Consider the following 13,436-nt stretch of genomic DNA (forward strand, 5'->3'; position numbering starts at 1 on the left):
AAGCATCCGTGTACCAGTGACTAAGAACAATGCTTAGGAATCTAGTTAGGGGAAATGCGATAGACAATTACAGAGTTTGATTATACTAAACTTCATGGAATCTTATATTATTATTTATCTCATTGGTTGATTACTCTTGTTGGGTGCTACTTGATCGTGTGCATAATTGGATGACTTGGATGATAATTGAATTATTGCTTTTGTTGGATGTCTATTGGTGGGATTATGGCCTGCTTTGATATGAGATGGATTTCGTATCAGACTTTGTAAAACGTGAGGTATGTTAGGGAACTACGAATGGTTTGATCCCTATTTAGGGTACATAGGCAGTCTAACGAGAATGTTAGATGCAGCCATAAAGTATACAAAAAATTACTATGCAATTTGATTCTTGAGTTGTGCTTTGCCCATATCCTGGAGGCGGGGTGTGTTAGAGATATGGGTATTTGGTGACGTCACGTGTTGATCCTGAATGTATGTCGAGATCGGGGCGTGACAAACAACCCATTTGAATATGAGCCGTTGATCAACCAAAAGAGCTGTTGGGCTCAAATTTATTGGCAGACAAGTGGGAGACACACCCATGTGGGTGGGGGCTTCACCACTAATCCTGGCCTAAATCTGACTTTTTTTTAGGTTTTATGTTCAAATTAGAACTTGGGTTGGAATGAATCAATGGGAATAGAAGGGGAATAGAAGGAGAATTATAGGTTTTAGGTCGTGGATTGGAGTTGGCATAAAAGAAGTATGATTTTGGGAGAAAAATGAGACAAAAGAAAATTAAAGATAACATAAGGTTAATAAAGTGAGAATAACATGTAAAATTTGACATTACGCGCCTACCAGCTGGGCTCCTAACCCGCAACTCTCTCTCTCTCTCTCCCCCTCTCCCTCTGCCCCAACCCCCCCCCCCCCCCCCCCCCCCCCCCCCCCCCTCCCTCTCTCCCTCCCCCTGAATTCTCCTAAAGCATAACGCCAACATACAACCCAAAGGCACAGATTTGTGGATAACGAAGCTCCGAGGATACAATCCAAATTGACCAAAATAACACCTTGGAGCTTCGTCTATCAAATTCTCTTCCTGGTCGGATTCAGTTCCAGCATCGGTTTTGCCCAGCTCGAAAAGGGTGCGTTTTTCTGGTTATCCTCTCAACTGGTTTTACATTCCATAGCAGCAATGTTCTCATGCTTCAAAGTTCGAATTTTCGATTGGTTTTGATATAGGTACCTTGTCTTATTGCTCAGAAATCAATTTTTGAGATAATATTGTTTGGTGCTAACATAAATTTGTAGAGGTGATTTGGAAAAATTGCATAATTCTGGTAAAATAATAAAATTTAAGGGAATATTTAAGCATTGTTATTGTGCATGTAGCTAAAAGCTCACATCTTTTGTGATGAAATTCAAATTTTTGTTACCGTTTTTACAGGTTTAAGAGCCATACGCCTCGGTCCGGAAGTTGAGCAATCTTAGAAGCAGTAGGTTTTAGGTTAATGTGGTAAATTAGATGTTCTGTGACTGTCAGTGATGAGACATTATCTCCGATACCAAAATTTGGGTCCGGTTTACTTTGGGAGGGTAATTGAATCAAGGGTGTTTTACATAAGGAGCTAAAATGTGGCCCGGGATACTTCCCAAGGTGAACACTACTGTATGTTCTAGTATTTGGAGAGTGATAAGCAGGAGCGGGCTAGGAGATTTGAAAACTTTACTACCTTGTCGTGGAAAATTGTTGTCACGGAGTTCAGGGTTGTCTTGTAGTGTACCGTATGCAACCCTTTTGATATCAGACGCAACTAGATATAGTTCCAGTCCTCCTGCGTAAGGGAAAATCTATGGCTGCTTCAAGTTCGACACCTGTCTTTGGTGACGTTTATGTTGATGAATTAATTTCAAGTGGCAGGAATTCATTTGACTTATCAAAACCTACAGGTGTTTATTTTAGTGATAGACGGCAGAGCAGTTTACTGAAACCTAGCTTTGAGGGATATCCAGACGTCATCTTCCTTATGCAACGCTACTGGTGCTGTTCATAATTTGACATTTGATGGCAACTCTAATGATGAACAACCAGCAAACTCTACCATTTTGTCTGACCACTATGTGCTCTATCTGTTGTTTACTTTGCCTATTTCATTGTTTAGCCATTTACTCAGCACTCGTAGATTTCTTTTTTTGTTTAGAATGGAATTAAGGGTTATCTTCTGTGCACGCTTACTTGTTAATTGATGTATGTAAAACAATATGAATAGCAAACACAATTGATTAGTGTTTACTTAATTTGAGTTGGGGTTATAGCACTGTCTCAAGCCAATGTAGGCAATTTATGTCCTCAGCACTATGTATTAGATTGGAAGACACTTTCACAAGTCACATCTATAAGATTTACAGAACAGTATATTCCTTGGTTTCATTTCAGACAGACCAAAAGCTCTGAAGCTACTTTCAGGATCATGTTACCTGCCACATCCTGATAAGGAGGCGACAGGAGGAGAGGATGCCCATTTCATTTGTGAAGATGCACAAGCAATTGGTGTAGCAGATGGTGTGGGTGGATGGGCAGATGTTGGTGTCAATGCTGGATTCTTTTCACGTGAACTTATGTCTCATTCTGTAAGGGCAATTCAAGAGGAACCTGAGGGTTGCTTTAACCCCGCCAGGGTGTTAGAGAAGGCTTGCTCATGTACCAAAGCAAAGGGTTCCTCAACAGCTTGCATTATTGGCCTTACGGAAAAGGTTTGGTTTTTCATTTTGACTAACCTTTCCTGCAGACCTCTATAATTTGTCGGGATGCTTTTCCAATTTTGACCATGTTATGAAAGATGTGATCTGGTTTGTGGAGACAATCATGTGCATCATACTACTGACATATATGGACATAAATGATATTGGCGTTTAGTATATATCCGTTACTATGTGCAAATCAGGGTTGGAAATACGTCAAGGAAGAACATAAATACTTTCTTTAATTGTAAGACGCTATAGAACGATTCAAGAGTCTTGTTACAGTCATAGACTATACCTGAAAACAACACATATCTTAGGATTCTCGAGTACTTTCTTCATAATTGTTTGCCTGTGGCTGGTGTAGCAGTTCTACAGGGTTTGGTCGGTTTGTCTCCAGCATTTTGCAATTCTGTTGCAAGTGCAGCCCTCTATAATTGAATGCGGTTCATAATTGTATTTATGGAATTATTGCAAGTATTGATAATCTTCCAGAAGTAGTGGGCTGCAGTCTTCCATATACATAGTAATTGCTGACTTTTGCACTTAGTATGTTGAATTGCAAGCTTTACTTATATATAGCAAAACTTCAAATATAAAAGCCAGCACAAGACATTATTCTATGAACAAAACATGCAGCAGACCAAAACTCAAGAGACAGAACAGCCGAGCTAACTGGAGAAACTAGATCTCAGTTAAATCTTCAAGACACTCAGGTATCTCCTTCCCTCCTCCGCGTCGAAGCCTCCGCCTCCTCCCTCTTGCTCTGTTTGTTCTCCTCTTCCTTGCCCTTCTTCTTGTTGTCTCTGAGCCTCTTCCCGCTCCCTCCGCGCGTCTTCCTCTCGTCTTTTCCACTCCTCTTGTTGCCTCCTCTCCCTCTCTCTTTTTTCCTGTTGTCTTCTTTCATCATCTCCTTGCCTGCCCTCTTTTTCTTGTTGTCTACCCTCCTCTTCTCGCTCCCTTGCCGCTTCTCGTTCTTCTCTCTCCCTTGCCGCCTCTTGCTCTTCTTGCTCCTTTGGGGCTTGCTCCTCTTGCTGTTTTGCCACTTGCTCTTCTCGCTCCCTTGCGGCTTGCTCCTCTCGCTCCCTCGCGGTTTGCTCCCCTCTCTCCCTCGCTGCTTGCTCTTCTCGCTCTCTTGTGGCCTCCTCTTCTTCTCGTTTCCTTGCTTCCTCCTCCCTCTTTCTCTCTTCCTCTTGTGTCTCTCTCTCCTCTTCCTCCCTCTTCTTAGCTTCCTCGTCCTCCCTCTTTCTCTCTTGTTCCTCCTGCTCTCTCTTTTGAGCCTCCTCTTCCTCCCTCTTCTTAGCTTCCTCTTCCTCCCTCTCCTTTTTAATCTCTTCCAACATCACTTTCTCCTCTTCTTCAGCACAAGAAGTACAATCTATTATAAACGACTCGGGCTGCACAGACAGAAGTTGATCAATCGTTGTGTTGGTAACATTAAACGATGCTGCCAAGACCTGTTTGTCCAAAGTCTGCAGAACCGAGTATTTTCCAGCCAAAAACTGAGGATTGTTTTTCTTTTCTGTCGTGCTGAACCCCATGAACACAAGAGAGTTATTGTTAAATGACATCTGAGCCATTGGATGGAACCTAGGCACAGCAAATACATCTCCTTCATGAACCCTAAACCGCATGTTTCTGCATTCCGATTTCTTCACTGCGGTGCTTGAACAAACCACCCTAACCATCCCTTGCCCTTGTAGTACTATTGCTATCTCAGTTGCCCTTGGATTCCAATGAGGTCCCATCATTGACCCCTTCGATGAAAAAAAAAAAACCCACATTATTAAAATTAAAACATTCAATTAACTACACACTTCAATTTAACAATAGATCAAAGACAGACCTTTGTCAAATTCACCATGAAAAGACCAATGTTTGATCCCTTTAACAAGTTGGAGGTTTTTTTGTTCACAGTTAGGCTCCAACCGTTGCAATTCTCGAAATCTGGTTCCTCGTCGAAAATATTATACGTTGTTGTCTTCTTCTTACTGTTGAATGCAATGCCATCATTGCCTAGTAGAAACGTTTTCAGGAATCGAGCCTCCAAATCCCAGAAAGTTTCTTTCTTTGTTGGAATCGCATGCACAATGGCAGATTGGTCTGTTCCATTTACTATTGATTCTATCACTTCCTCAGAGACCTAATAATCAACCACCATTTTGCATTAAATTAAAAAAATTAGATTAAAATTTACAATTATTTCTGATGACACAGTGAGAACTTCCCATTGTTTGATTCTGGGTTGGACTGGCTCATACCTTGAAGGCTGACCGAAGCAATTTCGGATCAAACCCTCGGACTATGTCCCTAATGCTGGAGTATGCCCCTACTGCTGGATCCTGCACACGTTTTGTCAACAGAAACAAGAAATTTTTGACAAAAAATGGATGAAAATGTCCAAAAGATTTATGGTAAACTAGGAAAGTAAAGAAAAAGGATCAGAAATAGGTCTTCTTACATATAAGTCATCATCAGAGTTGCTTGCAAAGATTGCATTAATTCTCAGCTTCGGGCGCTCAGTCTCTAAGTTACTTTGTACATAGAAAACAGTGCCTGGGTCGAGTCTATAGAGATCACCTCTCTTTATATCCACCCTTCTAATTTCATCGTCAGTCCAACTCAACCTCCCACTCCCTAAAATCCAACAAAACAACAAAAACCCCAACTAAGATAAAAATAAAATGTAATTGAAATAACGATAAAAACTATTTGTACACACAAAACTGACATACTTGTTGATACACTCTCTAATAGAAATCGGTTATACTATTATGTGGGTCTGATCTATATTATAGTGTGTCACTTTTATGTGAACTTTGGGCGTACAAATAGCATTAGCCTTGAAACAAATATATAGGCTCAAAATAAAGGAATTCAGATGCTGTCATTAGATTCATAGTTGGACAACAAGCATTTTTGATTGTGAATTTCGACCATTTGTCGAGGTTTCAGATATCCATAGTATGCATTTGTTAGACCGTGATTTGGACCATTCATCAATGTTTCAGATTTACATCCAACAGACAAACATTTTTCAAGATGGTGAAATACGGGAACAAAAATGAGATACCAGGTTTTAAACCAGATATATTGTGTAACCATATGATATAGCTTTCTATTCTTTCTTTGATGATTAAAAGAAGGAATTCAACCATCAATCACCACGTTATGTGTACAAAAGATAGTTTAATTAGGTGGTCAATCTAGCATCACTCATATATAATATATATATATATATATATATATATATTTCAGATTCACAATAGAGTAGCATAAGCATTTTTCAATGCACCAATGAAAAAATAGTAAATATAAGTTTGAGATTCACAATCAGACAACATAAACAATTCTCTAACATCACCACAGTCTGTCTCCGAATAACCATGTGATGGAATACATGTTACCTGTGTTGACATAGAAAACCATGTCTGCATGGAGAAGCACCGGAAGGAAGAGCGAGTCGGGTTCCAAAGTGATGAACTGGATATGGTAAGGCCTCCCGTGTCCATCATTCACATCAACGGACCAGACCTCTCCATACTCAGTTGAAACCAGTGAACGCCGTTGATTTATATTCACCAGAGACCCAGCCGGAGCACCACCGCCACCGTCTGAACCACATTCACATTCATTTTTCAGTGCATTTGCTGCATGGAAAGACACAGCAACAGAAAGCAGGAAGAAGAAGAAGATGTGAGCTTTTTTCAACATTCTTTTTTATGGATGTAGTGATGGATTTGCATTGCAGTGAAGGGGGGGGGGTGTCTAAATAGAAGAAAATTGGGTTCAGATAAACGAGAGAGTCGGCGTTCCAATCCGGAAAGAGAGAAAAGAACAAGTGCTAACGTTGTCTGTTTGCATGGGCACGTGGCTGTTGATCGAGGCCGGTGGCATGTGATCAGGTCTTTTGTCTGCCCGTGGAGACCATGCAGTTTTGAACACTGACTTTCGAAACCGAAATTTCGGGGGGACTCAAACAGATTTTTGATAGAAAATGGGAATTGGGTTGGAGTCGGAGGCCTTAATGGCCCATCATCCTTGAAGATTGAAGAGATTTTTTTTTAATTATTACATATAACATAGTGATTTACACTATATCATCTTTAATAATTTGGTGTTGAACTCATTATTTAAGAGATAAACTTAAACCTTCCACTTGTATAGGAGAAAAGTATCATTAAACGGTAATACTGACAGAGAAGAAACTTCAATATAGTTAAAGAAAATGAAATCAACTTGTGAAATTGGTATTTCCGGCGAGATTTTATTTGGTCCCAGGTTGTTTTATTTCTTTGGTTTTCCTATTTGAGAAATAAAGCAAATATAACTTGTTAAGGGTGGTTTAGGTATGATAAAATGTATTGGGGAAGGTTGAAATGTGTTATAATTTGGTTTTGATAGGATGCAAACTGGCACCATATTTAGTAAGTTACTGGAAATACATTGTACATTGAGTGAAAGTTAGAGAGGTTCTAACAGGTTTGGTATTTATTCAAGGATACGTATAATTACATTTTTTTTCACATCTGCATTGATTTCATATTATTAATCTCTTGAAGAAGAGTTTCACGATATTTTTGTTTTTCTATCGGAATGAATGAGGAAAGTTGAACTTGAAACTTGATTGCAAAGATGAATATTCGTAATTAACCAAAACCCTTGCAAAGAGTTTCACAAGTTTATCATATATTTTTATTTTTATTCTTAAAAGCATTGCACATACATAAAAACTAAATGCTAACTAGAATTACAACACAACTACTACATCTTCTGTAAGTTTAGACAGGAAGTAGGCTCTCCACATAATTGACTGCTTAATAATTAAGGAATATCGGTCACTACCAGAAATTAACATTTATCCGACGAACGGGAATTCGATGGGCAACAAGACTTTATCGAACATAATATAAATGTTCGTCGGGCAAAAAAGGTCAACATTTTGGTTTCTTCAGAGGCTTTTGCTCGACGAATGTTGTTCGATGGGCCAAGAGTCCTTTGTTGTGTGAAGTTTACGTGCAAAGGGAAAAATTTGGCGCATGATATGGCATATTTTGCGTGACAAACAATTCCGGATTTGTCGTGCAAAAGTTTAATTTATGCTTTAGGGTTTAATGTTTACATTTCATAGGGCAATATATGCTATTTTGTCATGCAAAGGTAAGGGATATTTCATCCTATCCAATTCCTTCAATTAGTTTTGCAGTCTGCAAAATTAGTTTCAATAATCCAACCATCAAACTTGTTTGTATTTGTGATACCCCATCCTAAATTTGTCATATTCTTATATTATCGAGCGTATGAAATTACCAAATTGCCCTTGTAGCATGAACGTTGACTTTTGTTGACCGTCTCGATGTAACGCTTGTGACTAATCTTTTTTATTTATTCTTATCGTACTCATCATCACGAATGCGTAGGCGCGAACGGATTCAAATTTGGAGTTATAACGAAGATTTTATGTTTCAAAACATCGAACGTTTTTCGGATATTTTCATGTTTCGTCTTTAGTGACCTTGTTTTGTGAGCCACTAGGGCCCACATGTTATCTCCCTTTTTTCCCCCCGTGACCCCCCTCTTCTCTCTTCCCTATATTATTTTCTGAAAACCTCTCTTTCTCTCACAAATTCTGAAAACCTCTCTATCTCACAAACTCTCTCCCTCACTCTCGACCCTCTCATTCCTCTCTCAAAAACCAACCCTCCTAGAGGGTTTTCACTCAAACAACAACACATAACAACAACCTAGACTACACCACAACCTTCTCTCATAGTCCCTACGAGTTCTTGAACCAAGAAAATAGAAGGAAAAACCATTTGAAAACTCATCCCCGAGCTGCATTGTTCAAGGAACTTCTCTGACGATTTCTCGCCATTTTCGATGAAGGTAAACCTCGACACTGGTCCCTATTGTTGTAGGTCGTATCTAGGTTCATGATTACTACGTTTTTGGGTGGTTTTGGTGATGTAGAAACTCGGAAAAGGCTCAAGGAAAGTCATTGTGCAAATCTGGAAATTTCCAGGTTTTGGTCGTTTGGCCAACTTTCAAGTCATTTTTCGGCCAACTCTAGCCACCACTCAGTCCTCACTTGATATGAATCTCTTTTCCACATTCCTAACTATTTTGGCTTTTGAATCACTCGATTTGGTTGAGTATTGAAGAAGTTATGAATGTTTAAAGTTTACCCAGCTTTCCAGTGAGTTCCCCAGTTTTCTAGCAGACCATTGGGCTTTTAAATAGATATAATCTTGGTCTACACTTTCCTAGCTTCATTTTGATATATTATGGGTTAAATTTGGTTAAAAAACGAAGAAGTTACGAAACTTTGAAAATTGTTCAAACTTCCGACCAAAAATCCTAGATTCCAATGAGCTCCGACGGCATGGCTAGGCTCGGCTGAGTCAGATGTTGACTTTTGGTCAACGTTGACCGTTGACTTTCGTTGATCGTTGACAGGCCAACGTTGACTTTTGGGTTGACTTTTTTGGATTTCGGCTGGGACCCCTCATAGACTAATTCCGTTTTTCCCAATTCAATCGTTTGAGTAAAGTTTTATTAATTGGTCCCTTTATGTGCTTAGGTGCGTTTGTTAGTGGCATTTTTGTCCTCCCTAGTTCGAACGGCTTTTCGTCGACGGAGTATCTGTGAGTGGACCCCTTCCAAAATGCATGATTTTACTATTAGAAATGCATACATGAAAAGCATGATGTAATGGTTACGTTTTATGAGTTTATGAGTAAATTGGATTTACACAAATTGATATTGCATGCTTTACTGGATTTACTTTCACTGAGATATTTATGAACATGATTTATGATATGATGTTTGAGCTATTGAGCTCCGATGAGATATATTTTGGAAATATAATGTTCAATGATTTTTGTGCTTATATAGTGGTCACTGTATGCCTATAGGCGAATGATATCTATATATGGCTTCGGTCGGGTTCTATAAGGGCCTACGGGCGAATGAAGTGTTCTATATGCCTTTGGGCGATACTGATACCACTACTAAGCACACTATATATGATATATATTTTATGAAGTTTTATGGCATGCTAGGGTTTTTGGAAAACCTATTACATATTATACTATTGAGTTTTCATAAACTTTGGGAGTTAGTACGTTGATGAATAATTATTTTAGTATTACATATATATAAACTTGGTCCACTCATGTTTTGTTTTATTTCCCCTCAGGACTTAGAATCAAGGTGTACAATTTCGGCGTCAAGGCACTCCCGCATCGGTATCTTTGAGTCCTTTCAGTGTATGACCCCTTTCTTTGTAATCTTAATTAGTAGTATGCCTGAACATGTCATGCATCATCACCATTATTTTGTTGGCAGTTGAATATTATTATATTATTTTGTAAATGTTGTATTTGAATATTACATTGTGTAGTTATGCTCAAAATTTTTATGTATTTTTACAAGTTCTTAGCATATGCATTCATAAATTGCTTGCATCACCCTCGGGTGCCTGCCAGCACGTGGCCATCCCATTGTCCTTCGGACACTGGGATTGGGGCGTGTTAGTATTACTCCGAGATCTCATACTCCAAAAATCATCAAAACAAACTTTCAAGGATTAGGTAACTGGACAAAATCCTTCAACGATTAGAAACAAAAAATCACGATTTAACAGTGATTTCAGCTCCGATTTTGATGATTTTTTTTTACAACTACAGTCCTCAACCCTAGGAAAAATACAATGAACGAATCCGATCATAAATTTAATACATTCTACTTAATGGAGGTATAAGATAAACTCTTAAGGGGGCGTTTGTTTGCCCTCCTTAACTCTCATTGGACTGGATTGGACTAAGGTTAGTACAGTCCCGTGTTTGGTACCCGCTGGGACTCACTTTAATGAGACTACAGGGGATTCGCTCCGACTATCTCCCTCGCTAAGAGGTCTTAGCGAAAGCGCCCCGTGACCATGGGACTACTAAGCCCTTCGTCTGGTCTATCCTCGTCTCCTCTCATCCACTCTCTGCTCTCTGTTTTCTTGAGCACCGACAGCCACCATCACACCACCACTCCCAACTTCAGCGAGATACACTGCTAGCCCAACACCACTCTCTCGAGATCCAAGGAAAGCAAGCATCATTTGGCAATTTTTGGTAGAATTGCAGGGGAAGAAGAAATGAAATGAAAAGGCTTGAATTTGTTGTAGGCCATTGATGGACAAGATTTTTTTTTTGGGAAATCGGTGATCAGGGATTTTTTTTTGGAGAAATCTGGAGATCATGCAGCTTATGGAACTCTCTAGATAGATTAAAACTCACACAACCAAGAGGGGAAATAATTCATACCTGAGATAGAGTTTGAGAGAGCTCAAGCTCTCTGCATTAATGGTAGAGCACCCGATGGTGCATCGATGATACGTACAATGCCGTAGGTGGATTTCCCATGTCCCAAGGGTTCGAGGTTCAGATTTTTGAGGGTTGATTTGGTCAGCATCAAGAGAAATGGTGGGGGTTCCTTCTCGGAGCTTAGAGAGAGAAAGGTTGCAGATTATTGTTGAGGAGAGAGAGAGAGAGAGAGAGAGAGAGAGAGAGATAGAAGTGCATAGAAAGAAAGAGAGAAGGAAAGAGGGGTCACGGGGTGAGGGACCGAAAAAGAGAAAAGGGAAGTGAGTTAGGGTGAGTCAATGAAAATATCTAAATAAAAAAGTAATAAAATAATTAAAAAGTAGTAAAAAAAATATTTAGATTCTAAAAATAATTTAGTCCGTGATTTAGTCTGATACTGCACCAAACGCTTCACTATTCTTGTCCTACTTAGTCCATGCCAAGACAGTTCAGCTTAGTCTTTTAAGCTAATCCAGTCCGAGATAATCTGGTGCAATAAACGCACCCTAAGTGTTTATGATTGGGTCCATTCATTGTATTCTTCTAGGGTTGAGGAGGGTAGTTACTAAAAATCATCAAAATCGGAGCTAAATTAACCGTTAAATCATGATAATATGTTTTCAACCGTCGAAGAATTCGTCTCGTTGCCTAATCCTGCATACTTTCATTCGAATGATTTTTGGCATATGCCATCTTCAAGTGTATACCAACGACATTGACGGTTGGATTTTTTAATTTAATTTCACATATTTCAAAAATTGTCGAAGAAATTTAATTTGTGAAAATATCTGTCACCTTTGCCCGATGAAATAATACATTATGCCCGATGAAATATAAACCCTAAACCCTAAGTCACCAAGGAAAAGGAGAAGTGACCAACGAATTATTTAATGAATTGGGATTTGGCTGCCGAACTTTTTAGTCCGGCCAAGTTTACTTAGCCTACAAACTATCTCCGTCGGATAAAATGTGTCAGAATACACGCCAATTTTGGTTCCTAGGGTGCAAAATGTTGCCTGACGAAGGTAACTATGCTAGTCGAACAAGTTTTTTGTTTAAAGTTTCTGGAAAAAATTAAATGTTGACCAAGTTTTGGCATACAAATTTTTTTATTTCATCGTATAAAGTTACTTGGCTTGACAAAAGAAGGGTCGTCAGACAAATGTTAAATTCAGGTAGTGAACATACCCTTAAATAGAATATTGTTGTGTAAAAAAGACACAAAATTGAACAGTTCATGTTTTAGTAGGTGAGTTATTTATTTATTTATTGTTTTTTTAATCTTGGTTGTTATAACGATATAAGCTTGCAGTTGTATAATCAACTATTATCTGCTTTAATTTGCATCTTTGAGTTTGAGCTCCTTTTTTTGTCGCCCTTTTGATTGGTGTTCTAGCATCTTTGGTTGTAGTGTTGGAATTTAGTTAATGAAGTTTGTTTACTTTGATAAAAAAAAAAATTACTCATCAATCAAATTTTGATTGGGTATGAAAGCATTTACTTTTTCAGAATTTAAATCATGTTTTATGTTTTCGATGAATTGTAACATCGCAGATAACATTTTATTGCAGTGGTGGAAAATAATGATGTTTATGCATTCTAGTGCAAGTTGGATCTTCAACGATTCTTCTCCCTTCTAATAATTAGCAATTTAACTTACTAATACTTTTGTTTTGTCAAAAATCAAAACAAATTGTAGCATCAGTACTATTAAATCCAACCACATCTGATTTCTGACTGTAACGCACAAAATTCGTCTATCAAATGGTTTATCTGAATTGATCATGTCACCAAACCAAGTTGCAAAAATACTAAGCGCCTTTCACCAGAGACCACATACTATTTGATTTCAACTAGTCTAATCGGAGTAGTTTACAAAATGCCACATGCAACACACAACGCGCAAACACGTACCCCCTCACAGAGAGAGAGAGAGAGAGAGAGAGAGAGAGAGAGAGAGAGAGAGAGTGCATGTTTCACCAGAGACCACATACTATTTGATTTCAACTAGTCTAATCGGAGTAGTTTACAAAATGCCACATGCAACACACAACGCGCAAACACGTACCCCCTCACAGAGAGAGAGAGAGAGAGAGAGAGAGAGAGAGAGAGAGAGTGGAGGAATCAAAGGAAAAAAAAAAAGAAAAAAAAAGAAGAAGAAATGTGGTCATACATAAAACTAAAATGAATCAAGGGGTATTTCTCAAAGCAAAATCAACATATCCTATAGGGATCGCAATCCCATATATATCATAAAAAGGAGATCGATCGAGTTGGCAGCTGTAAATGTAAGGGTAATGCTTGTTATATGAAAGATAGAAGATCCTTGGGCCACTACGAGGCCTAAAAAATGGTCAC

The 13,436-nt window shown here is 38.7% G+C and overlaps 1 protein-coding gene and 1 long non-coding RNA gene across 2 annotated transcripts; one reads left to right on the plus strand and one right to left on the minus strand.

Moving 5' to 3' along the window:
• Positions 1-844: 844 nt before the first annotated feature.
• Positions 845-2,903, plus strand: LOC114821606 (uncharacterized). The gene is made up of 2 exons (XR_011575996.1): positions 845-1,127; positions 1,430-2,903. It is a non-coding gene; the product is annotated as an uncharacterized lncRNA (long non-coding RNA).
• A 255-nt stretch (positions 2,904-3,158) lies between these two features.
• Positions 3,159-6,896, minus strand: LOC114821605 (vicilin-like seed storage protein At2g18540). The gene is made up of 5 exons (XM_029094504.2): positions 6,132-6,896; positions 5,186-5,361; positions 4,986-5,066; positions 4,571-4,867; positions 3,159-4,481 (listed from the first exon to the last, which is right to left on the minus strand). Exons 1-5 carry the CDS (start codon positions 6,436-6,438, stop codon positions 3,420-3,422), a joined length of 1,923 nt encoding a protein of 640 aa, XP_028950337.2. The 5' UTR covers positions 6,439-6,896; the 3' UTR covers positions 3,159-3,419.
• Positions 6,897-13,436: the final 6,540 nt, after the last annotated feature.

The sequence above is a fragment of the Malus domestica genome, chromosome 15 (genome assembly GCF_042453785.1).
Source record: "Malus domestica chromosome 15, GDT2T_hap1".
NCBI lineage: Eukaryota > Viridiplantae > Streptophyta > Magnoliopsida > Rosales > Rosaceae > Malus > Malus domestica.